The sequence below is a fragment of the Delphinapterus leucas genome, chromosome X (assembly GCF_059928025.1).
Source record: "Delphinapterus leucas isolate spDelLeu-1000000601 "Yukka" chromosome X, BTC_Dleu_Yukka2, whole genome shotgun sequence".
Lineage (NCBI taxonomy): Eukaryota > Metazoa > Chordata > Mammalia > Artiodactyla > Monodontidae > Delphinapterus > Delphinapterus leucas.
The window spans coordinates 105,726,412-105,753,477 of record NC_143150.1 but is presented as its reverse complement, the minus strand read 5'-3'; the positions used below and the strand labels follow the sequence as shown (position 1 = coordinate 105,753,477).

At 42.2% G+C, this 27,066-nt stretch overlaps 1 protein-coding gene across 3 annotated transcripts in view; it reads right to left on the bottom strand.

The window, feature by feature from the left end:
- Nucleotides 1-22,323, bottom strand: part of DMD (dystrophin) — a 151,915-nt gene extending 129,592 nt beyond the window's left edge. For 2 of the 3 annotated variants that reach the window (XM_022562112.2, XM_022562110.2), the window contains exons 1-2: nt 22,193-22,322; nt 16,416-16,477 (exon numbers count right to left, since the gene is read on the bottom strand). In XM_022562112.2, the coding sequence (XP_022417820.1) occupies nt 16,416-16,477; nt 22,193-22,212 (82 nt within the window). In that variant the 5' untranslated portion in view covers nt 22,213-22,322. Of the gene's footprint in view, nt 1-16,415; nt 16,478-22,192 lie in introns of all 3 variants that reach the window. The other variant, XM_089904641.1, reaches the window with a different exon arrangement.
- Between the last annotated feature and the right edge of the window lie 4,743 nt (nt 22,324-27,066).

Genomic DNA, 27,066 nt, shown 5'->3' with positions numbered 1-27,066 from the left:
CCCTTCCCTGACCGAGCCGGAGAACAAAATACAAAGGCTCATTCTCAGCGGGACTTTGAAACTACTCTTTTGGCTTAAGGGCTCCCACTTGCTCCCAGTTTGAACAGAGACCCTGAACTTCTTTAACCCTGACAAGTATTTGACACGTTCATGTTACATCTGAAAAACGAATTTTCCCAGAAGCCAGCAAGTCCTAATTTTCCCCCGTGAGAGGAGTTTCTAGACCTTGTGATCTTCTTCAATTTTCAAGATTCAGCTCCTTCTAAACCACCCTGACATAGAAAGTCATGAGGGTTCGGAGGCGGAGCGTGTTACAGGCGGAAGTCAGGAAGGGAGGACAGGCGCGCGCGGTTTCTTTTCAAGAACATCATTTAGTCCAAAGCCCAAAGAAGGCAGCCGGGTCCTAAGCGCGCCCTTCAACGTGTCAGCCCATAAAACAGTTCCTCTCCGTCCTTCTAGGAATCTTAATTTCTCCATTTAATAATAATAGTTTTTGTTTGTTGTAGACATCCTGAGAACCAGTTAGCATTTATACAGTTTTTAATGGTTGTCTAGGCCACTAGACAACCACTAGTTTGTCTGAAGTGGTTTGACTTAAAGGCCACTAGTTGCCAATTTTGAACCTCTTACATTTATTTCTGGGTTTCTGTCTCAGAAGAATACGAATATAACCCTCCATCTAACAAATTTTCATAATCTGTCAGGCTGTTATTCTACAGGAGAAAAGTGCTTTAGTTTAGTTATGTAAAAGGTGATGGCATCAAAGAAGAGAACACTGTCCGTTATGGTATCACTGGGTATAAAGGGGCATATTTATGGCTATGTATGTTTGTATACACATAAAATATCTACAGAAGGAAACAGAACTCTACCGTTAATTGCCTCTGCAGAGTGACACTGGGGGGTTAATATCAGGGCTGAGAGGGAGGCTTACTTTTCTCATTACCCAGTTGTATTGCTTTATTTTTTAAAATCATGTGCACATATTACTTTAAAAAATTACTGAGTGTTAAATCTATCTTCTTTTCCATACTTCTCTGTGATTTCTTCCAAATTCTTCATTTCATCCACTATCTCCCGCAAGAGTACTACTGTATAATGGGAAAACTAATGGCTAGAGAAGAAAAGTCGATGGGTCCTAGCTATGACTTTGCGATCAAAGAACAGTACTAATGACTGCCATTTATTGGGTGCTTACGGTATGTTAGTAATAAATACATACATTCTCAGATAATATTTCCAACTTTGCTGTTGTTGTTTCAGTCCCATCTTACAGACGAGCAAACCAAAGGCCGAAGGATTGAAACTCAAATCTGTTAGACGCTAAAGCCACTCCCCTTAATGGTGAAGCAGTCTCCCAGTGTGCTTGGGCAAGCGGCCTTAACTTCCCTAGGCTGCAGTTTCTTCATTGGTAAAGGGAACCTGTTCTGAGGGCTGCTGTGAAGACTACAGGAGCCATGGTATCTTAAAAGCTCCTAGGAGAGAGAGATCCAGGATATCCACTTGCTAGGTAAAAGTTAGGAACCTTACCTGCCCCTAGTATTTCCTATATAAACTGCAATAAAAACCCAAGGAATCTTTTTATCACGTTGATGATTCTAACTAACTAACTTTCTTAGTTCCCCTCTCGAAAAGCCATCAGGAAAGTTCCTCTTCAAACTGCCACTATCACTTCCCAGGAAGAAAGCTTAGCTCAGGAGCTAAATCACTGAGTTAGGAGTTGAAAGTACATTTAAATCCCAGCTATGCCAAGTGAACAAATTACCCACATTCTCTGAGCCTCATCTGTACAGTGGAGATAATAATACACTTCACAGGGCTTTTGACAAGATTAATGAGAAATATGTGCTTATGATATCAAAGTTCATACACTTATATGAGCTACCCCAAATAAATCTTTGTAGAATGATAAATAAATCCAGAAGTACATACAATCAATACAATTCTGACACTTCCTATGGTCCCAATCAATTCGCAATTTCCTCTTTTTGTTCAGTGGTATCACCATTCTCTGGGTCATCAAGGCTGAAAATCTAGAAGGTATCTTATAACTCTTCTCTCTTTTTTTTTTTTTTTTTTTTTGCCGTACGCGGGCCTCTCACTGTTGTGGCCTATCCCGTTGCGGAGCGCAGGCTCAGAGGCCATGGCTCACGGGCCCAGCCGCTCCGCGGCATGTGGGATCTTCCCGGACCGGGGCACGAACCCGCGTCCCCTGCATCGGCAGGCGGACTCTCAACCACTGCGCCACCAGGGAAGCCCCTATAACTCTTCTCTTTTCTTTAAAACCTACCAATCTGTCATTACTTTCAGACAATTCTACCTTGGAAAGGAAACTTCCAGAGTCATGTCCCCACGTCTTTCCCCCATTGCTATCCTAACGCCTTTATCATCTCAAGTGCCGCAGAGCAAAACCAAACAGAATAACTAATCTCTCCCCTCTCTTCCTTCAACCATCCCATCAAATTCTAATTCCTAAAAGCAGAACACAGACTTCATCATGTCTCTCTTCTAAAGATTCAACATTTTTCCACCGCCAATCAAATGAAATTTAAATTTCTCATTCTATAATTTAAGGCATTTTAATTCACCCTGAATTTAATTGCACTGAATCAGGTTTTCCTTCAAAAATCTGGAGAAGGTTCTCACGAAACAACGTCCTCACTGACCCTTAAACAAGCTAGTCTTTCTCTCAATCATACGTTTGCTTATGCTGTTACACTATCTGGAATACCCTAGCCTACATTTTAATTTACATAAGCCTTACAAAATTCCTTCCTAGAACAATGTTTTATTCTACTCACCAAACAGCCTTCCCCAATGACTCTAATCAGTACTGCTCTTTCTACCCGTACAAGGTGCTGTACATTTGACCTTGATATTATGTAAGTTAGTATATAGTCTTATTGCATTTATTAACTATTTCATGTATGTCCATTTTACTCCCCAAAGGAGACAGTATGGTCTTTTGTGAAGCTGACATATTGCTTTTCTAGAATCTGTACACAACAAATACAGTGAAACCAGGCAATAATAAGCTCCGTGTGTGTATATGTTAGCTTGAATTTAAACCTTCAGTCATTCCAACTTGAGACATTTAAATCTGCCTTGGAAAACAAAATGGGTATATGCTGGCATTAATGAACTATATCAGCAACAAGAGAAAATAACACGGCTGTCATTTGGGTTGCAAAGGCAGAAAGGACTCAGAATAATTTAAGCACTCCCCCACTGGCCCCAAGCAGAGCTGGTGCTGTGCCTGTCACTCTCATAAGGCAAGGACTTCTATCACATCGCAGGGTCCATTGCGTGGCCGGGTTCATACCAACTTGGGAGATGGACAGGGATCATGCCTTATGTTTCTCTGTATCCTGTTACTCAGAGCAGGGCCTGGAACATTCTAAGTACTCCATATCTACAGGGGAAAAAATCAACACCTCACATGGGACTGTATAACTATGGCAGGTATAAGCTTCCATCGCTCAAGAGGCAGGAAGCAACCTTCCTTCTCCACCCATACTGAATAGCCCTTTATTAAGAGAACTACTGATAGAACTACCATATGACCCAGCAATGCCACTACTGGGCATATACCCTGAGAAAACCATAATTCAAAAAGAGTCATGTACCAAAATGTTCACTGCAGCTCTATTTACAATAGCCCGGAGATGGAAGCAACCTAAGTGTCCATCCTCGGATGAACGGATAAAGAAGATGTGGCACATACATACAATGGAATATTACTCAGCCATAAAAAGAAACGAAATTGAGCTGTTTGTAATGAGGTGGATGTACTAAGTACTGAATGTACTAAGTGAAGTAAGTCAGACAGAGAAAGACAAATTCTGTACGACATCACTTACATGTGGAATCTAAAATACGACACAAATTAATGTATATAGCAAAACAGAAACAGACTCATGGACACAGAAAATAAATTTACGGCTACCAAAGGGGAGAGGGAGGGGGAGGTACAAATTAGGAGCCTGGGATTAACAGATTCAAACTGCAGTCCATAAAATAGATAAGCAACAAAGCTTTACTGCATAGCACAAGGAATTATATCCTATATCTTGTAATAACCTATAATGAAATATAATCTGCCAAAAACCTGAATCACTAGGACGCACACCTGAAACTAGCACAACATTGTAAATCAACTATACTTCAATAAAAAAGAATAGTTTGGAGATTAATATCTGAAAAAAACAGGTGAGTGAATTTTTACATATCAGTTATTATAAAAATTAAAACTTACAGGAACTTATCATAAAGTTGAGTTTCTGTCTAAATTTGTTTGCTAAGAAGGCAAAGATTTTTCTGTAACACTGAAAGTTTCCAAGGATAGTTGCCTTGTCACCTTGAGAGCATAAATATTTGGCAAAAGAACTGTTATCTATTAAAATATTTGTGGTAGAAAAGCGTCTGTTCATGTAAATTTATAAACTGTATTTATCATAGGATAAATTTTTCTTATCAGCCTTCTGATGACTGACTGCCTATTTTTGACTACACTGATTTTTGTTCTGTAACATCTCTAACACATAAGTAGCTTTCTGGACAGAAGGCATCATAACACTTTACTTGGCTTTCTTCTCAGAAGCCTGTTTGTAGTAAGTCTCCAGAATCTTAAGGATTTATTTCTACAAATTCAACATGAATTTGAGTTTCCTTTGTCATAAGTTAGTTTTTGAAAAATGGGAAATTATTTTTAAAAAGTAATATTTCAGAAAAATGCAACTTGGGAAAAATAACATCCCCAGAGAATTTAAGAATGAGAGAAAACTTGGGACATTCAGTGAACAAAGTAGCATATAACGTTATCAACAGGATTATTGCCTCCAACAACTATATAAGAAATGCATCGAAAAAAAGACTGGAAGCAATCCTCTAAAATGTAAATGGTGGTTATTTCTGGGCGCTGAGATTGAAATTGATTTTTGTTTTCTTTTACACTTCATCTTTCCAAATTTTGGGAATGAACATATGTTTTGTAATGTCCCAAAAAATAAGATTACTGTAAAAATGTTTACACCTTCAATAATATTTTTAGCCTGTTGTCCTCAAGTGTAGGATTCACAGCGCCTGGCACACTCTTAAGTATTTATTGAGTTAAGAAACCAATGAATAGTTGAGGCTACCAGCACACCAAATTGTGTTCAGTGTTTCCTTGTTATTTAAATTCCAAATCCACGGTGACCCTTTCTTTCACGGTCTTAGCTCCTTTTTTTTCTCTTTTTTAATATTTATTTATTTATTTGGCTGCACCAGGTCTTAGTTGTGGCATGCGAACTCTTAGTTGTGGCATGTGGGATCTAGTTCCCTGACCAGGGATTGAACCCGGGCCCCCTGCATTGGGAGCACAGAGTCTTAGCCACCGGACCACCAGGGAAGTCCCTCAAGGGTCTTAGCTCCTTGATTATCAATGAGTTATTCCTTTTAGAATAAAATTAATTCCAGGGTAGCAGTTCACCTGGTTGTGCTAAGATATCAAATTGCCAATAAAATTTACAACTTAACTGACATTCCTAATTTTTCTTACCATGATGCTTTATCTTCTACTTTCTGGAAAGAACTCCATCTCTCCAGAGACTTCCATCTTGCTAGTTTAGTAATCTGCCTTAGGAAAACATCATCTATATCTTTCTGTCTTCTTTTTATTTTTTATTTATTTATCTATTTTTAACATCTTTATTGGAGTATAATTGCTTTACGACAGTGTGTTAGTTTCTGCTGTATAACAAAGTGAATCAGCCTATATGTATACATATATCCCCATATCTCCTCCCTCTTGCATCTCCCTCCCACCCTCCCTATCCCACCCCTCTAGGTGGACACAACTTGCTGTCTTCTTGAGTGGGATCTGTCTTCTTCCCCAGAAAAATCACTCTCGCTTGCTCTACTGTGTTTCATTCAATGAACATTTATTTATTCAGAGACTACCATGCACTGGGCGCTAGTGACAAAGATGAGGAAGACAGTTCCTGCTTTAAAGGAATTCATTACTTAGTCTTGAGAGACTTGAGCATAAACAACTATAAATAATGCAAGTGCTACAATCAAATGCACGACAGCTTATTCTTAGAGTTTGGACTTCTGTGCAGATAACTTTTTGAGTGCTACCTCCTCTTTGCTTGTTTTTAGGTCAGTTTCCTTTGAACCCAGTGTACCCTTTTAGTGCCTCATTTAAGTTGCTTCAGACTCAGAAAGTCCTATGCAAGCTTTGTGTTTCTCTTGCCTGCATATTGGCATAGATGGCTGACTGCATCACAGTCCTTGAGGCCTCCGGCACTTCAGCCACTTGCTCGCTGGTTCTCAGATCCATTCTCTGGCGTTCCCCTGCTCTGCCCTCTATTACAGAGAATGCCACTTTCCTGCTCCCTTACAACTGGCTTCTAAGTAAGTATGGCCAATGGCGGTCCCTGGCAGAAGAACTGAGAGAGAGGACAGGAGGAAGGAGAGGCCAGGCTATTTCTCCCTTTCTCTCTCTGTCTTCAGCACAAGTTCTGGCAGGAGGTGTGTTCCCTCCCTGGATCTCCCGCCCCATTAACCCCTCCCTCAGTGGTCCCAACTGGCCACTGGTTCTAGCTCCAGATGATGGCTCTGGCTTCTGGGGCTCTGGTGATACTACCTCTTGGCACTGTCCCTCCAGCCCTGGGTACAGCAGAGGCTCCCTGCCGTCTGTTTGGCTTCTTAGCTCTTCCATCACTGGGTAACCAATTTCCGGCACAAATCCCCTCTGTCTGAAATAACTAAAGTGGTTTCTATTTTCTGACTGGACCCTGATTGATGCTTCACCCAAGTCGAAAATCTTAGCATCAAAGCCTTCAACATGTCATATGCGTTTTTTATGGTCTCATCCCTCCTTACCTCTGCAGCCATTCCCTTGTCCCCTCCCTACCATAACAGTACCACCACCGTTTGTTAGGTGTTTACCCTGTATCAGGCATTTTTCTGGGCATGTCACATCATTTCACAGGCTTTCTCCTTTCTTTTCACTCTTGAGTTATTGTGCATGTTTCTTTCTTTTGGCTAAGGAGGGACATGGGGTATGAGAGTAGCGCTGCATCATCACCATCATCAATAGTTATTAAAATTCCTTGCACAGTTACTATGTCAGACATTTTGTAGTTTTACATCTATTATTTCGAATCCCCACAACACTCCCCAAGGTAAGTACCATCATAACCACTTGATAAATTACAAAACTGGGGTGCAAAATTGTTACTGCCTTTGTCTTGGCCACAGAGAACTGGTGGCGGAGCCAGAATTTCAAATCCAAGTCTCACCAGCCTCAAAGTCAATGAACTATTATGCTGCTACATCACTTTACCTCCCAACCTCAACTCATAAAGTGACACCAAGTCACAGCATAATCAATCAGTTCCCCATCGACTTCAACACACAACATGGAGAGTACACATGCCACATTTTATGTTCTAGATAAAAACAAATTTGTATTTCAAAACTATGATATGTTATACACTACATTTAATTATAGGGGTGGAGGAGGCATGAAATTAGGCAGCCGGGATCCTGCCACTTCATACCCAGCCCCTTCCTGTACTGGGTGGTCCTGTTACTTTGGCCTCCAAAATAATTGCCAAGGAGGCCTATGAAATGGGAAAGAATATAGATCCCTCCTTTGCCTGAACCTGACTCAACTGGCAAAATATAAAATCCATAAGTAACATTTTTCAGGTGTTCTTGTTTGGTGTAAGTTAATTACCCTCTCCCAAGGTCACCTGATTTGAGTTTACATTTATACTTTCAAAAATTAAATGTTCTAGAACAGTGCTACTCAAAGTACAGTTTTCCACACACACAGAAACTAGGAATGTGTTAAGCAACTTCTGTAGCAACTTGACATTGCCATGACACCCAAATGCGTAATCAGTGGGTCCATTTCACGGAACAAGGTACAGACTAGGTCAAGTGCGGCTGAGCCTGTGCGGTGAGTTATGTGTGATGTGAGTGTACACTAGTCAGTTTCAGTAAGGCCACCCCAAAGTCCGTGACATACTGGATGTTTTAAAAACAATTGTCCTTCACCAGTTGGAGAAGCTCTAAAACCGACAGCCTTTTTATAGAACTAGAAAGCAAAATATAAAATGAAGCACTTTCCACCAAAATTAATGCTTGGTAAAAAATATGTATGTAAACATATAAATATATGTGCATGCAGGTATGTGTGCACACGAACGCAAACTCATATATAACGTATGTCCTAGTTACATAAGCTTCAATTTATGAGGGGGCACGAAGACTTCCCTGAAGTTGTGAAAGGGATCAAGACTTTGTGGAATGGCAAATTCTGAAACATTCTCACAGAATAACACCAATTCATAAACAAGCTAATGACTCATCCACTATGTCGTAAGAGACTCTTTCAGAATATTTTTAGGTCACTTTATTACTACCGTAGAGAGTATGGACTTCAAAAACTCACTATCTATTTTATGTGAGTGTTCCAACTGTTCTAAATCTCTTTCCAGCAAAACTGCAGCTCCCAAGAGACGTACAGAGGTAATCAGACTTGTGTGCTTAAAAAAGAAATATTGGAAATGTCTGAAAAAGAGCAGACACGTCTTTAGACGCCTTTACTTCGTGTGCAAAAATTGTCTTCTGCAGACCCAGCTACATCAAATTGTACACATCCAGCACTTTTCTCACAGCTGCAGGTGTAACCTTAACGCTCCTCTTATTTAGATCAAGTAAACTACCAAAAAAATTGGCAGCTCTTCTCACTTGGAAACCAGTCTAAGTCTGAAAGAGAATCCTTTTGAGTTTCCTTCTGAAATAAGCTTTGCAAGATGCAATTCAGAAACATCTATTTATTTATGTTCTTCAATTAGAAGCTTTAAATCAAGTTATTTGAACAAGAAAAATATTATAAAAAAGCATCCCATTAAAACACCATAAATTTTGATTCGAAGATTACATTTCTCTTTTACAAATGGGGACAATCAATCGATGCGAACTGAAGTGAAAAGAACAGATTATTTTTCTTTTCTCTTTTATAAGCAGGATAGACATAAAGGAAGAACATTTATAAGAGCTTTAATGTCTTATGCCTTCTGTTTTGCAAATCTGAGTAAATCTCCTGTGTTAACTTTGTCAGCTAGGGAATAAAGAATGTCATTTGAGATTCCATAGCTTAATTATGCTGATAAAGCAGTTTTATAAATCATGCTACGAGTAATGGATGTTCCTCTGAGAACAGCAAGCTAGGAGCCATAAAATGTGTGCTCTGGACTTGGTTCCTTATCTTCTACCCATATGTCAGTGTGAATAAGTCAAAGCAAGTCTTGCGCCTCAGCCTGCTCAAGTCCAAACAGAAAGGAGGAGGAAACAGTTGCCCCATCCACTCATATGATAGTATAATTTTCTAAATCAAAAACAGGAGCCTACGGCTTCCCTGGTGGCGCAGTGGTTGAGAGTCCGCCTGCCGATGCAGGGGACGCGGGTTCGTGCCCCGGTCCGGGAAGATCCCACACGCCGCGGAGCGGCTGGGCCCGTGAGCCATGGCCGCTGGGCCTGCGCGTCCGGAGCCTGTGCTCCGCAACGGGAGAGGCCACAACAGTGAGAGGCCCGCGTACCGCAAACAAAAACAAAAACAAAAACAGGAATCTACTCAAACGGATGGCAGGACAGAAGATCTGAAAATGACAGAAAATCCAGGTCATATGCCACCCATATACCTAACTTACAGCTGTGTAAAGATTAAATACGGTTACTTCTGAAAGCTCTCTGCACACTGTAAAGTACTACAGAAATGAAAGTACAAAAATTACTCACTCAATGATCTTATTATTCCTATCTTCCAGGCTGGTGGGGACAAAGGGAAACTGGGGTGTGGGGCACAGCATTCATAAGGCCAAGCCAAATCCATCAGAAGTTCAACTAAAACCAGACACTTAGAGATGGAAGGTTGCTGCCCGACCTGATAAGCCAGAAATCTGAGACTGCGGGAAAGCAAGGGTCCAGGTTAAGGTCACACCCAAGCTGGGATCTGAACTGAGGTATTCTTTCCAGTTCAAGGCCCTATGGTAGTAGAAAATCCAGAGGCACAAGTTTTAATACTTGGCAATACTTAAAGAACTAGAGATAAGAGAAGAAATATGCTAAACATTGAGTCCCTTGGTTGAGAACAGTTGAGTTTACAAAATATGCTGAGAAAAGCATTAGGACATGCTCCCCACGCAGAAGGAATTCATAGTCATTCAGAGTCCCGCAGTTCCTAATCGGTAGAGCATCCTCAGGAGGGAATACTTAATGGAATGTAGAAAGCCTATGAAAAGAGGGAGAGAATAAGCTAACTTATTTTCCTTCCTCTTGGCAAACTGAGGAAAGAGGTACAGGATTTGTATGGCAGTGTTTCCAACTCTATCTGAGCAGCTGCAATCATTTATTAGTAACAGTACTGATGTATCCTGAAGAAGCTCTTAGCCTCTTGACTTGACTGATGGTCCTCTCAACTAGGACTGCTTAAGAATCACACCAGCCTCAGACCCATCAGATCCTAGAACTGAGCCCTCGTTTGAACATTCTGAAGCTCTTCTCAGGCAACAGACACGAGGCTTGGGGCCACGTGCTGACAGACTGCCTTCAAAACACAAGGGTTTTTAAGACCACTTTTCCTAAGAATTCCTAAAACATTTATAAGTCTATTTTTGAAAACTTAGAGATTCTGCATCATTTGGGTAAGCATCATGGAGAGTGGGCTCCAGAATTTGGGCAACAGCTAAGAGGGGCTAGATCCTTCTGGAGAATGCCAGACTCGCAGGAAAAGAGGGGAACCAACACCCCTAGAGAAAAAAAAGCTGGTGGTGAAAGGGCTTCAAAGAAGGAAAAGGAAATTGGGATAAGAAATGTCCGATCAGCCAGCACATCTAGATTTTAGTAAATGGTTTGAAATGAAATCAGTTAACCTTCCGAAGCTTAATGATTCTCTCTTCACCTTAGCCTATTTTTTTTAACCTATGTCTCCTCTGCAAACTGCTATTCCTGCGCTGTACTGCTCGTATCCCTCGTGCGAACACCCCATACTGCAGGGGAGAAAGAAGCCAGGGAGGGGACCACATAAAGATTTTATTGTGTTTATAATTACTATATTCACAATAAGAGAGACTAAGAAATACTTTTTAAAAGTATTTTAAAGCAGCACATATTATATGTGTGTGTGGGGGGGGAATGGGGTTTTTTTTAATGTTAAAATTTCAGTGATGAACTTAAGAACCTAGATGTAAATTGTGAGAAAATGAGAGGCTTTTTATCATATAACGGCACTGCATATAAATCAATATTATATTCGTATTTCAAAATAAATTCCAGAGCACATTACTACCTAACATCTACTGATTTTTAAAATGCCTTTTGGAGCCTTAAAGAGCTTTATGTTTTAAAACACCAAGATAAGCGTTTGGAACAACAGTCTTGCCATTCCATTTGTAAAGATGCTAATAGAAATCTGAAATTCACCTCATGAATGGAACATATTATTACTTCTAAGAAATGAGGAAGAATATGCCTTCTCAACAGCAAATAGATGGCCCAGCAGGTATATTTCCAGAGAGCCTCCCTACTTGATATCAGCCTGTCTCACTCGGCCTGTAAGACAGGGATGGGCGGCAGGATCTTCTCCCTGTTGCTTGCTTGCCAAGAATGTGTATTTTTAAAAATAGGAATGATTAAACTTTTAGAAATCCATTTGTCTGCAGAATCAGCCAAAGGTACTTCTTGAAAATTATGAGCACAGCAAGTTTTGGAAACAACCTGCCCCACCTCTTCCCGAAGCAAGAGAAAAACAAAATTCTTCAACACTTTGGTCCAATACCCTCATTCTAAGGATAAGGATAAGGCCACGTAAAAAAAGATATGGGAGGGCTTCCCTGGTGGCGCAGTGGTTGAGAGTCCACCTGCCGACGCAGGGGATACGGGTTCGTGCCCCGGTCTGGGAAGATCCCACATGCCGCGGAGCGGCTGGGCCCGTGAGCCATGGCCGCTGAGCCTGCGCGTCCGGAGCCTGTGCTCCGCAACGGGAGAGGCCACAACAGTGAGAGGCCCGTGTACCGCCAAAAAAAAAAAAAAAAAAAAAAAAAAGATACAGGGAATTTTTTAATATACCACTCACCCCACCACATCGGGGGTAGTCAGAGAAAAATGCTGAAAGAAAACTCTTCTCGAGTTGTTCTTATTGATTTCTTCTCTGTGCAAACAAGACAGTGCTTTTGCCAAACGGTTAATGTTGCGTAAAAAATTTTCTGGAGACCTTCCAATGCTCCAATTCCTAATGACTGTCAGGTCATGTCTGTAAGTGTTTAAATTATTTCTTTACTATGCCTTGTTTCGTGTTTGTGTGGGAGCCCAACAATTTTTTCCTTCATAACTTGGAATTTTTTGAGTGGGTACACAGCCTAACTTCACGGGGAAAACACAATATTTTTAACGTTTGATGAAAGCTCACTCAAAAAAGCCATTTTAGATCTGTTGAGAATAACCTGAAATGAGTTCTTTTACATTTTTTAAATAAAAAATTTAGTGGTAAAGAAGACAAGGCTAACTTTTTTGAAGTCAGCTTTTTGTGAATGGACATATTTAGAGACTAACGACGCATGAGATGATCTCCTTGTGTTCAAATTTACCTGATAAAGTTTATGGGAATCAGGACTTAAGCATACATTTTTATATGCATACATATGTGTGATGTATATATGCGTGTGTGTGCGGCTACTGCTGCTTTTCTGTCATAGGTTCTCATTGGTTGATGAACTAGAGCTGTAGGGACACTAAGGAATGGGATGGGGGTACTGATGAAGAACCTTTTTTTGCTAAGTATCTAATTGTAAATAATATAAACTCATTGTAGAAAGTCAGGAAAGGAAGAAAGAAAATCACCTAGAACTCTACTAAGTAGAGATCTCTAAGATTAACATTTCGAGTAATACCATAGCCTTCCATCAGTTAATGCTCAAGTCCTACTTTTTCAGTCCTTACCAAATGACTCTGGCTTATAATGCTGCGGTGTTTGGACCAAGGGTCGGGGGCGGATCACGTGAACGCGTTTGGGGGCAAGGCAGAAAACAGAGTGTGTTAAACAGGCTGGTTGGGGGTTTTGGCAAATTAGAGAATGGAAATCCCCTCAGAGGTGGGCATATTTAGGAATGTGTAACATTTCCTGCATGCTGTGAGCCACTGTAGCTTCTACAGTAGAGTTATGTCTGGAGTTGGTGGTATGGTGGGGATTAGCAACTTCTCGATATTTTCAACATGTCACCACAGACAAGAGGTTCAGCTTCCATTAGGAGAGGGCCCGAGGTATGGTCTAACACTGTGACCACACCAGACCAGTTTTGCTTTCATGATACCTTTCACGAACTAAGTGTAGTTGAAGGCTTCCAACCATCTCATCCGGTTCAAAATAGCAGCTTGGACCTAAAGGGATAGCTCGCGAGGAAAAAACATATGCCAATATATAAAGATAAAAAAGAAATTAAAGGCTTCTTTTCAGTATGTTATGCTTATATTTCAACTTCGAAACACTGTAATTTGGGAGTGGGAAGGGCACTAGTGGTACTTAATCTCGCAGGTTATCTCAGGGATGTAGACACACAACAAACTACTAAATCAATCATTCCACGTGTGCCTTGCAACGGGGAAAGGAAGCGTGTCCACTGTCCAGGAATCCACCATACTATTTCTAGAAATGTAATGGTTTGTTCCAGAAATACCATTCAAATAACTGTCTATCCATAGGTCAAACTGTCAATCTGTACCTATTTGTAGCAGGTGCGTGGTAATCTACACGGACATACTTTGCTACATTAATAATATCAATGAGATAAGTGCAAACACTAACAGAAGATCTGGGGTAGATCCCAGCGTAGAGTCATACATATGGCTGTGTATCCCTGACAAAGGGTTTCTCTGCGCCTGACTTCACTGCCCTGTGAAAGAAGGCTGTTGATGACATCTACCAGGCACGATGGTTGCTCACATACATTTCCATGCGCAGCACACACAGCACACGCTCAATAAATGGAAGATGTTATGTAATGTGTCACCATTTGAATAGAAGTTAGCCCAAGTAATATGTGATTGTAACGAAAATATTGGAAATATAAGTTTTGAAAGCTGAAAATCAAATGTCAACACCCAGTTCATTTCCAAGATGTTTGTTGCCAGGATAACAAAAACCAAAATTTCAAAGTGTGGGTGGGGAGCGGCTGGTGGTGGTGGAATTGACCACATATTTATGACGGCAGCATTTTAATCTACATAACTGATCTCAATTAAGTCGATTTCATCAAAGTCTGTTAACAAATGAGCTCTAAATTTCCCTGCAACTGTAAAATTCCATTATCTTCCAAAGTCGGGTGATTTGCCCAAGGTTACAAATCATGCCAGATTACCAGCTTTGAGTTTACCACCGCGTTCGACCTACTGAGAAAACTTTAGAAATATGACTTTAAAAAGCATATTTAACTCCTATTGAAGGTGCAAACACCTCTTCATTGAGAGTTCATAATTAGCTTTTTATCAACCATGTTTGTGATTTCTCATTACAGAGTAATTAAAAGTAAGCTGGTAGAGAATAGAATGCAATGAAATGGAAAGATGGCCATGGTACATTACCTTTAGGTGAATAAAAGCTGATTATAAAACAGAACGACCCAACTTTGGTAAAAATGTATGTATAGAAAGAAATTCTTGAGGATACCTACTAGATTGTTAAACATTAGTTAACTAAGAGGTGGGTTATAGATGACTTCTTTTTTGTTCGCTTGTCTATATTGTTTAACTTTAAAAAATATGAACAAGTATTGATTCTATAATAATTATAATTTTCAAATAAAAGTAAATTAAAAGATTAGAACTAGAGATCACTGTGATTAGAGTAGAAAAAAATTATAAGCAGGCTGAGCCTACGCAAACCAGAGGTTATAAGCAGGAGGCCCAGTTTCAACGAGCTCTTTATTGGAAGATTTCTAGTTTGTCCTGAAAAATCCAAAGTCTTGAGAGCACTGGGCTAGGACGACCAGCTCCTCCAGCACAGCCACTGCCCACTTCAGATGAAGTCTCATTCTGTCACTTGCCAAAATATAAGCATTCAAGCTTTCCACCCGTGGTCTAAACAGTGCAGCATAAAAGCCAGAAACATTCTGCAGGGGCTGAAAATGTAGCACTTGAAGATGAGCTGATCCTGATTTTCCTTAAGTTTTTAAAAGGGAGTGTGTGTACATATGTGCCTGTACATACACACACACTCTTACTGCTAGACTGAGCTGACATAACATTATTGGAAATGTATTGGTATCTCTGGCTAGTAGAATTATAAGTGACTTTTCTTTTTCACGCTTTGTATTTTTTCAGATTTCTAGAAGGAACTTCTATCATTTATAATAATGCTGTGTTAGTTTCAGGTGTACAGCAAAGTGATTCAGCTCTACGTATACATGTATTTATTCTTGTTCAAATTCTTTTCCCATTTAGGCTATTACAGAATACTGAGCAGCGCTCCCTGTGCTGTACAGTAGGTCCTTGCTGGAAAGAGTTCAGGGGAAAATCTGGGGGGGGGGGGGCGAATATCTCCTACTCCATGCCTTAATGTCTCTATAGCTGCAATTCATTAACCAATGGGAACCTATGAGACAAAGGCAGCAGCAGCTACACACAGATACATGGACACACACACACATCCAAAATTTATGTTTGAGCACCCTGACTCCCATGGGCTTTGTCACATAACTTAAAACCCAAAGAGTTTTCACCTTACGCATTTCAGTCTGTAAATATGTCCATTCGCAAAAAGGGACTTAAAAAATGTTTAGTAGTAGAGACAGCATGACGATTTTTTAACTAAAACAACAACAACTAGTTACAGTGTGAGGTAATTCATTTCAGGTTATTCCCGAGGGATGGAAAACGGTATAGAGTGGACTTTCATCGAGCATGCACGTTGATGACCGGACAGGCTTAGGAATTAGGATCACTGGAGTGACTGCGGAAAATTCCTTTACACGGCATTCGTAACTTGGCAAAAGTGCCTTCTTGGTTTCACAAGGAAGAAATCAATAAGAACAACCTGAAACCCTTTTCTTTCTTTGGGGGGAAAGCACAGCCGTCAATTACAAGTATTTTTTCCATCCCTTTAGGGAAAAAAGAAAACTAGCAAGACCTTTTGGCCCTCTCAGATATACTGAATTTGCGGGAATCAGTGCAATCCTAAAGCTTATTTTTAAGCAACCTCGGAAGAAAAGAGAGCTGACTGTCAATTCTGAATAGAAAGGTGTCACTGTTTCCGCCCCTCAAACAATCTAGTGATGTATTTAGGCAACAAATGGCTTGCGCGCTGCCAACTACTTTACCCTACGAGTCATTTGTCATTTCATCTGGAGGAGACATGGCCATGTCCTTACCTAAAGACTGGTAGAGTTCTGTCATTTTGGGATGGTCCCAGCAAGTTGTTTGGGTCTCGTGGCTAAAACATAAAACACAAAGAGAGACTTTAGAATTTAGAATGAGTAGTAGAGAAAAGGAGACAAGAAAAAAAAAAAAAAAGCACGGTATGCCTTTGGCTCATTTGGCTTCATTACTTGACAGGCCTTCCATCTTGCAGTGACGAATGTTTATTTTACAAGCAGAGAGACCCCAACCTTTGCTCTCAACAGGAAAAGCAATATGATCATTATTTGGTAACCAGCATTTGTTTCTTTTTTGTACCCACAAGTCGGCTGCACTTCTGTTATAAGAAAGTGACTTTGTTAGGTACTCAGTAATCAAAAATCAGGATTTCTTCAGCCGTCCAATTCAGAACATACAGAAAAGACACTGACAAGTGTTATTCAACTCTGTCAAAGAGATACTGATATTAGTTTAATAAATAAATCGCCTCAGTTCTCATTTGCTTTCACTGTCCCTGACACTTTTCCATTACTTTCTTCTCCGTATCCAGATCTCATCTCTATGATGACTGTGTTTCACTTCAGCTTAAGGTCCATCCATTGCCTGACTCATAGATTGTATCTTCCCTCTTCCCATTACTTTTAGAATGTCCTTTTAACTCGGCACTCTATATACCACCGCCGCACCTTTTCCCATGTTTACGTGGGCCTGAATGAAGCATTCACAGTTCTCTTCCATTTCTTGGAGTTTAGCTAAGTGTGTTTGCTGGCTATCAGCTCCTGCCACAGAAAGAACAAAACACCTTTGTTCCGCATTCGATTCCGTGAATAAACCTGGGAGAGATAACTACATATACTTTTCCTTACTTTGGCCCATCTACATAAATCACCATAGCATCGTATTTCCAGTTTTCGGGGATTACTTGACTGGGCTTTGATGCAGTAAAACGCAGCCCTGAACCATATTTCAGTACTCATAAGCAGAGCCTACTCATTATCTTTGAGGGCAAGGTGGGAGTGGAGAGGGGAGAAATAGCTTAACTGTGGACACTTCAAGGGGAGCAGAAAGCACAGCGGCTGCACACAGAAAGAGGAGCTTAGGGAGGCCAACAATGTCAAGTGTAGGTGTTAAATCTTAGGACTGGATTCTGGTCCTGTGGCCTACTAGCTGTGAAATTTGGGGCCAGCCCGCTTACCTGGGAGCATTAAAGGACAAGCTGATATAGGACGAGCTGATACAGCTCGATACCTTCTGGCGCTCAATATGTGGTCATTTCTGTTACTATGTGGCCCCCAAATTACTGCCCACTAAAAGCAAAGCTTTCATTAGTTGATTATAATATAGATGAGGATCCAACTGTGGTTAAGTCAGCCACACCTAAGACCCTTCATAGAGGGCAAAAGTAACACTCGATGTGTATTACCTCTGTTTTCAAGAAAATAAGCAAAAGAGAGAAACATTTATTGTGGTTTGATAAATAGAACACAATCACAAATGACAAAAAACGTGGAAATTCCCCAAAGTGTGCAACTTCAGAGACCATCCCTCTGATATTTACCATTCAGCAATTGAATGGTGAAGGCTAGGGAAAGAAGTTGACAAGACAGTGTTCATTGGGGAAGGGCCGTTTCAGTCTCTTCCAAACCTGTTTGTTTCTGTTTGACTTTTCCACAGAGACAATCTGTGACTGAGGAGTAAGTCAGTCGAGGGAATGTACCAGAGTAGAATCCAAATCTTACAGAGCGAGACAAGCAAAAGATACAGTCCATGCTTTAGGGGGTTTCTGAAAGCCCCGTGTCCACGCTGGCTTATGATCTGGAGAAGGGGTGGGAAGGACTGGTACTTTATATGCACAGCACAAGGAGGCTGCAGCATGCAGCTTCATGGAAAAAGTGTTGCTTATTCTCGGATGTTTCTTCAGCTCCGAAAGAGACTGTGTGTGTACCAATTCCATACACAAGTGTCCAGCAAGGAAAGGTTACCTTCTATTGAGGCCACCCTGCATTTAGACCTCTGCCATTTCCAAAGGCCATCATATGTGAGCACCAGGGAGGGAGGGAGGGAGAAAAGGGGGAAAGCACATGTGTCCACATGTACAGGCTCTTATTACACACACTGCGTAATACTAACATCCCATCTCTACCACATGTGGGAGGACTGTAGCATCTTCAATCGATGGGCAGAAAAACGTCTGTCTGAGCTGACAAACCTAACCTGACAGAGACAGAGAGAACCAGTCTGAAAAGCCACCATCTGTAATGGACTTCAAATCGGAGGAACACGGGCAAGAAATAACGTGTACAAAACGCAACTCCAAAAGAAAAGAGAAACTTGCCTACGAGTGACAGGACAATCCCACATAGACTGAATGGGAGCTTCATGTAGCTCCCTCCCTCCAAAGAAGATTTCATGACTGTTGATATACCTACACTTCCACCTTTTTAAGGAATTTATTCCAGTGGTTAAAAATTACGAAAGGGATTTTAGAAATTATTATTTAATCCATCTGTCCATAGCTAAATTGAAATGTCCTTTACTGGAGGAAGGAAGAAATTCTAAGCCCCTACTTCTGCGCTCCATTCATGTGCTAACACATACCAGTTAGTCCTTTCTAGGTACTCATTCTTTCTCCCAATTAGTTGTGATTCTGGGGTATGTGAATAACCTAGATAAATGAACTCAAACAAATCCAAAAGCTAATCTTCTTTTACCTTCCTCCCCTCCAACACGAAAGCCTTTTATTTTTAAGCAATGCAAAGTAACTAGAAAACCAGATTTATATTTCACCTTTGCCGAGTTAGTTTCACTTCCATTACAACCCGGCAGTAAGTGAAAGAAGTGAGCACAAGTGGAAAGAAAAGAATAAAGGGTGTGACTAATCCTCCAAACTAGAAAAATTATCTTTTAATCATTGAATGCTAAAAACAATTGGCAACATAGCTGAAATGACTCTAGCTTTGGGGGTAACTACATGATGAACCAAATAGTCACTTCACTGTATGTGGGTATTTTCAATCTGTGATGAATCCAAAGCCCTGGTGGGACATTATTTAACCTCCTAAACAGATAGGAAAGACGAGTATGAACAGGATGAAATGGTAAACACGAATCTGCATAACTCCTATCTATAGTCTACCTTACAGAACAAACCAACTTTTGGTCTGTGATCAATACAGGTTTTACAGCTGTATTTCTGACTCTGTGCCTATCTTCAAAAACAGGAGAGGATTCTCAGTAGCTCCACGAGAAGCACTTCAGGTTCACCTGGAATACACAGACAGTATAGAAAAATATGCTGTGCTGGGGAGCTGGTGGTGGAAGGGTGGGTGGTACTGTTTTTCTGGTTACTGTCTCTTTTCTGCGCTTCACTTTTCACATCGGAAATGCACTGCCCATATACCATGTGCAACCAGAATGGCAATTCCAGACCCTGTTCACAAGTTAGTGGTTACATCTTTGTTCAGTCTTCCTGAAAACAATGATGTTCAACATAGATCAAAATTCTACATATGCATTAACACAGAAACCAGCCTCATAAATAATCCTTAAAACGCCCTTTCAATCTTTTAAAAAATGTTATTGATTTTGGCCCTGATGGTTCCAAAACCTGGCATCAGATATGCCTCTCTGAACAGCCTTCAAACTCTGATTTCCCCTCCTTTTTTAAAAAAAAAAATGTGTATAAGCTACAATAATCTCTTTCCCTTTTTATTTTCAGCCGTGATAAGAACCAGAAACAAATTAAAACACAAAATCACTGGATGTGACAAAAGACCCCGGCAACACCTACTTGTCAATAATAAGAAATTAAAGCATTACTCCAGTGAGCACAGAGCTGACCTCATTTCCTACCACACAATTTAAATTTTCTCTCACCTTCTTTAGTTTCAAGTAGTGTGCAAGGTTATTCTAACCACCTCAGAGCTGTTCCTGCTGTCAGTGCTGGAATATCAGACTTATTGGAACTGCTTTTTTAGTTTCTTTAAAAACAAATATTAAACACTTATAAAAAGTAACAAATTTCTACTGCTCTCCCCAGGAAAATGGCAGTTGCCTAATTAAAATAAGATTTCTTCTGCCACCACTGTTATTTGGTACTGAAAATATTCCAAACAGCCGCCTTTAAAAAAAAATATCTTTCTACTACTTCCCAGGGAGGAAACTAATCGCTATGCAGCGATATAAAAAGGTAACATTCTCTTGCGATTTGTAGAGGATTAGAGTTTGGCTTCATATATAATCTGGAGCCCATTGATCCACACACACAAAATCATTTCCCTTTAATCTGGGGATCAGACTCTCTTTCTAGAGAAACCTTGGCATTTGCATGGTGAATGCTGAACTTGGCTTGCATGGCTGGAATACTGGCAGGGTGGGAATTGGAAAATATATTTACAAGTTTCTGCTATTGTGGGTAGGGGGTGGGGGGGGTGTCGGTCTAAGCATCAGAAATCCTATTCTAGTCCCCATTTCTTGTTACCTGGAATTGTTAACATTTTACTCTGTTTGGCTCAAGGCAGGGCAAAGATGATTGCCTCGGTGACTGTTCCAGCTGTTACTTGTCCTCCGTAATGTTTGCTTTTCAGGGCTTAACTCCCACCCACCCTCAACTTTGGCCAAAGCAATTTCACTTCAGGGTCGTGTCCAATCCAAGATCAAACAATGAGGACTGAAACCAATTCTACGGTGATCAAGGGTCAGAAACCTTTCATATACCCATGTTGTTTCATTTGCTCCTCTGCTTCTCCAAGAGCAACCATATCCTCCGAGGAGGGGATTTGGGACAAGGAAATAAAACAGCTAGGCAAAAAAGAAAGGGTGATGTGGGGGTGACAAGGAGAGGAGACAGGGGTAAAGAAGAAGAGAGACCAAGAGGAGCCTGTTGGCCACAAATGTTTATTTCACTTAAAAACTTCGGTTCGTCACTTAAACTGGATGAATTTTTTTCATGTTAAAGTATTTTATAATTAATAATATGTCTCCCTCAGACAACTAAACCCCTTCAATTCAAGCTTCAAACTTAACTCCAAATTTAACGGAGATAAACAGTGTCCTGCCCTTTTCAGTGCCATGATCGGATCGGGAATGACAAACTTTGCTTAAAGACAAGCACAAACACCTGGAGAAAAGCGAGAGAAGGACACCCAGAAATGACTCCACACTCAACCCCAGAGGGCAAAGAAAAAAAAACACCCTCAATCCTCTGTGTCAAATCCTTGACTTCTGGGCTTTAATTGCTTTTCCTTTCTCTCCCGATCTCTGCAAGTTTGGGGGCATGGGACGAACACAGTAGAAAATGCAACGAGGGAAATGTCAGTTGGAATCCTCGGAAGAAATCAGGCAGAAAGTTGACCTTTTGGCACTTGCAGCGCAATGGAAGGTAGAACCTGGCGCGCCCCTTCCTTCTGCGAGGTCGGGCGACGATTTAGGAACAGCCTGCCTGGCTCACGTCCACAGAGACAGCCCGGAAAGGAGCCAAAAGCTCCCGCGGCCCCAATCCCCGCGTGGGGAACGCTCTGTCCCCTCCGGGTACGGCGAGACATCAGCCTTTTCTCTCCGAGCCCGCCCCAAAGCCGGGGGAAGCGTCTCCCAGCGAGCCAGGCGCTGGGGGGAAGCCCCGGGGGCGCACCTGCTGCGGCGCCGCGAGGACCCGCGGGGGAGGTGCCCCTGCGCCCGGACGCCGGGGGTCCAGCCGCCGCGCGGTTCCAAGTTTTGGCCGCCTCGGCTCGCACCCTGCTCGCGCCACAAGTGCACTGATTGAGGCGATCCGAGGGCGCCGCGTTGCACTTACCCTTTGAGCTGTTCCCTCATGGCTGCAAGGGCTCCGCGGCCGGGGGAGGGCGCGAGCGGAGGAGTGAGCTTCCCAGAGCCGCCGGGCTCCCTGAAAGTCGAACGCCGCCGCCGCCGCCGCCGCCGCCCAGGCTCGCAGCTGAAAGCACTGCGGAGGAGCCAGCGCGGGTTAGCGGGCGGGAGGGCGGGAGGGCGGGGCGCGCGGGAGGGGGCGCTGCGGGCAGACGGGGCGGGGCTGGGCCGGGCTCCGCCCCCACGTAGCGCCCTGGGAACCCGGACTCCCCGAGACCCGGCAGTCGGGGCTTTCAACACGGAAAGGAAAGAGAAAAGAAAAAGAAAGAAAGACGGAGGAGATTTAAGGTAGTGCCGGGAACCTGGAAGCCTCACACCGCCCTGCCAGCACCCCCTTAAAACCTCCGGCAAGACTACTTGTTGCCTAAATAAATGACCTAGGTGCAAATGACCTCATCGCAGATAATTAAGTGTGTGGGTCAAAAGTTTTCTTTTTAGAGAATGAAAGAAAAAAAATTCACAAGCATAATTCTTCCCTTCCCGCCGCGCCCCCCCCCCCAATTGAAGATTAAATTGGTGGAGATGTAAGGACATGACATTCAGGTTCCGCTCATCCTGGGCTAAATGGGCTTTTAAGGAAGCATTTGTCTGTGTGTTTGTGATATAGCAGTGGTTCTCATCGTGTAGTCCTGGGACCAGCAGTAGCAGCATCGCCTGGGAACTTCTTAGAAATGAAAATTCCCCAGGGCCCCAGCCCAGAGAGAGCTACTGAATCAGAAACTTCAAGCGCACTGAAGTTTGAGAACCAGTGGTATAGAGTCTTTAAATAAAAACCACCACCAACGGTGTGGCACCGTGTGGTCTGTTAGTATTCTTTAGAGAAACCTAAAAGGAAACCATTTCCAATGGAACGTTCCATTGGAAAAGTTACAGGGCCTGGTAGTTCAAATATTTCTAATAGTAGAGTTTGCAATATGACGACACAGATTAAATATGAAAAGTTCTTACAGGCTTGGAAATATTCTGAAGAGAAGAAAGCCTTCATTAGCACAAAAATTTTTCTCAGCCTTCACATAATATCTTCCATTAGAGTCCAAAGGGTATTTTCAGATAAACTCCCTTAGTGGTTTCATTGTCCCCTTTTGTCCATTTATTTTGTTGGCCTGCTTTTTCTTTTTATCTTCTTTCAACCATTTCCTTTTCACTCTCTGTTCTGGTTGATTTGTTCTACTTCAGTTTACAGGTTAAAAAGTGTTCCCCTTTATCTTTTTAAATATCCTCTTTTTTTTTTTTTCTCAACGTTTCCCCCGGCCCCGGAGAATGTTCGAGCTGAAAGGACTCTAGACATCAATCTCCCTTTACCGTCCGCTACAGCGCGACAAAAGAGGCAAAAATAAAGTGCAGGAACCAAAGGGAAAGGGAGTGCCAAGTTTCTTCATTACCCTTGACAAACCAAATACAAATGTAAATGTTATCACGGAAGACACGTGCATGCAGATCTCATTGGTGTTGCTATTTTAAAGCAAATAGGGCACTTCTGGCATTCTGCCTGCTAAACTGAGACCTTACTGCTATCTTTTAGTCATTTTGAGCCAGTGAGTTGTGGATGCGGCTGCTCTTAAGGTCTGGGGGGCAGAGGGGGGGCACGCTAGGACTGTCTTTGGGTGAGGCTGTCCCTTGGTCTTACTGGAGATTCTACATCTGCCCCTATCTTTGACTGGGGGAGAAGGATTAGTGTTCTGTGATAAGGAAGGGGTGGCCTTTGCAGTTAATCAGTGACATAATCTCTGTGTCATTCAGTGATGTAAATCTCTGTGTCAACGTATCAAGCACATCCCTTAAATATTGTTTATGTCTATTCCAATGAAAAGACACAAACCTCCCAGCATGGGCATTTGTAAATATTAGAAATCAATCAACTAAAGGTTTGTAACACCTATGCGATAGGATACGTTGTCTTTCCGTTTTTTTTTTTTCTGTCTGTTTGTTTGTTTTACACTTTTAAATTACTCGCTCAAGCTTCAGGAGTTCTGATGTTTCTCTAGAATATAAATGCTCAAGTCTATTTTCTCAGTGTCCAGCTAGAAAACTAGTCGGAACAATTCATTGAAAAAAGAATGGAAAATTAGAAATCACTATTCAATTTCTTTCTTAAATTTGACAGATGGCAATCCTCCAAAATATCTTTAAGTTCTTTTTTAGACTGGAGTTATAGGCACTTGAAGGCTTGTTCCGAAATCTTGATGTTGGTTTAGAAATTAAATACAGAAAGTATTATTAAGACATGACATGGGCAGGACTTCCCTGGTGGGGCAGTGGTTAAGAATCCGCCGTGGTTCGAGCCCTGGTCCAGGAAGATTCCGCATGCCGTGGAGCAACTAAGCCCATGGGCCACAACTACTGAGCCTACGCTCTAGAGCCCATGAGCCACAGCCACCGAGCCTGCGTGCCACAACTACCGAAGCCCATGCGCCTAGAGCCTGTGCTCCACAACAAGAGAAGCCACCGCAATGAAGCCCGGGCACTCCAATGAAGACCAGGCCCCGCTCGCCGCAACTAGAGAAAGCCCGCGTGTAGCAACGAAGACCCAACACAGCCAAAACAGTAAAAAAAAATAAATTAATTAAAAAAAAAAAAGTAATGACATGTGCCTCACTGCGACTGCTTTGTTGTTAATTTCAGTTAGATTATGAATATTGTTTTATTAGGGAAAGACGTTAAGAAAAGAACATAATTTATATATCCTCATTTCATATATGAATTATAGAGTGATGCCACGTATGATAATACATTAATTGCCTACTTGTAGTAGCTCTCCTCTTCCTTCTTCTTCCTCTTATTGTTGTTTTGATGTAAACCACAGATATGAAAGCAGCATAAAAAAACTTAAGTTGAAATCCTGCTTTTAAAACCTACCATGAGCTACTTGTCCTCAATACCATGGCTAGGATGTGGCAGTGCAAGGATTGGAACTAGGGAGTCTGGCTTCAAGGCCCGTGCTGTTAGCCACTCTGCCGTGCTGCCATCCAGAGAAGTGGCTTCTTTTACTCTGGGGGAAGATCTGTATTTTTCTCGTGTGCTCGTAAGTGATCTCACTGCTGGCTGACAGCAGAGGAGAGTCAATTTGCTAGAAACAGAGGTAAGGAAGGAATGAGACAAGATGAGGTCTAGGAAGGCAACCTAGTAAATTTTTCCAAACTCCAGTTTTTGAACCACTTAAATGTTGTAGGTACTTAGAAAAATGAGGACCTCTCTGACCTAAGGGACTGTGCTGGGGATTTCCCCATTCTTCCTTCCAGCTCTATTCTCTGCCCTTTTGCACTCTGCTCTGTGGCCCACGATGTTGGACCTCTGTGGATGGCATCAATCAGGCTCTCTCGCCCACTGGCTTCCTTTCACTTTCAGCCAATGGGAGGTAATGATGAAAGGCCTGTAGCAGGAGATGAAAGGGCAGGAGGAGAGAGATGTTGGGGTATTTATTCCCCAAGCTCCCTCCTGTTGGTCTTGAGCCTGGCAGTGGCCGAGTTTCTTTACCCCCGGCCACGAGTCTTGCGGGACAGTCATTTCTATAGCAACAGCTTGCTCCAGGTTCCTTAAACCGTTCCCTCCCCTTGGCCTTGTTATTTCTCCTACATGGCTCGCATTTCAGTAAACAGCCTTTTTCATCACACTCTCTTCAAGGACCACTTTTGAACGTACCACTTCTCCCAGGACCCAGGCCAAACAGGGACCCACCCAGTCAAAGCCACCCTCTGGGGCACTTGATCGGCTGCTGAGCAGGGACCACTGATGGAAGAGAAAGTTAACTCCACCTGTTGGAGCTAAAAAGGAGATTAGGCTCACTCACTGGAGAGCTATTTCTAGAAGCCTCCTCTGTAGGCCCCAAAGGAGTTCCTGGCCCATTGGGGGTAACGGCAAGTCAATAATTATGAACGGTGATAACAGCAGGAGTGAAGGTAAACAGGCATGAAACAGCTTATTCTTTCTAAGAGCTTCAGTGCTCTCCTTGATCTTTGAGAGAGAATGTCCAGATAGAGATGAGGGAGGTGGACAAATTCAGAAGGACCTGGTGTGATGATCCAGGGTTTGACCTGTATCCTGAAAGGTACGGGTGAGCTTTTTAAAGAAGGAATTTAAGCGTCCGTGTGGCTCTGTCAGATTTGTCTTTCAGACAAATCACTTGGGCAATGGTGTGGGGGCTGGATCAGTAGAGTTTGCAATAAGGATACCAGATACAGGGTGACTGCGGTGTGATGGGGATCTGAACAATGGCAGTGGGAGAGAGACTGGGGAAAAAATACAATAATGTTAAAACTACAGGAGTCTTGACTGATTGGAGGTAAGAATGAACGAGAGGGAAGACCTAGGGCAATGGTCCTCAAGCCTGGCCACCACTGGAATCACCTGGGGAGCGTTAAAAAAATTCGGATGCCTGGGTTTCACCACCCTGAGATTTCAATTTAACTGGCCTTGGGCACTGGGATTTTTAAGGCTCCCCAGGTGATTCTAAAATGCAGCCAAGGTTAAGGATTACTGTTGTAGGCTGACTCTCAAGATTGGATGAGTAATACTCACCAAGCCAGGACTTTCAGGAGGAGGGGACAGGTTTAGGCAGACGAGGGTCAGGGAGAGATGATCAATTCAGTCTTGAGCCTGCTGACTTGGAGGCGGCAGTGTGATGTGAAAGGCAGTTGGACATCTGAGTCTGCAACTCAGAGGGAAGATGTCTGGATTGGAGCTATCAGTTTGAACTGTCAGTATTTGTAGGGTGTGGGTTTGGATGAGCCCATTTAGTGGACGGTGTGAAGGGTCAAGGACGGAGGCCAGGCTGCTCCTATCTTCCACAAACCCATCCTTTTCCTT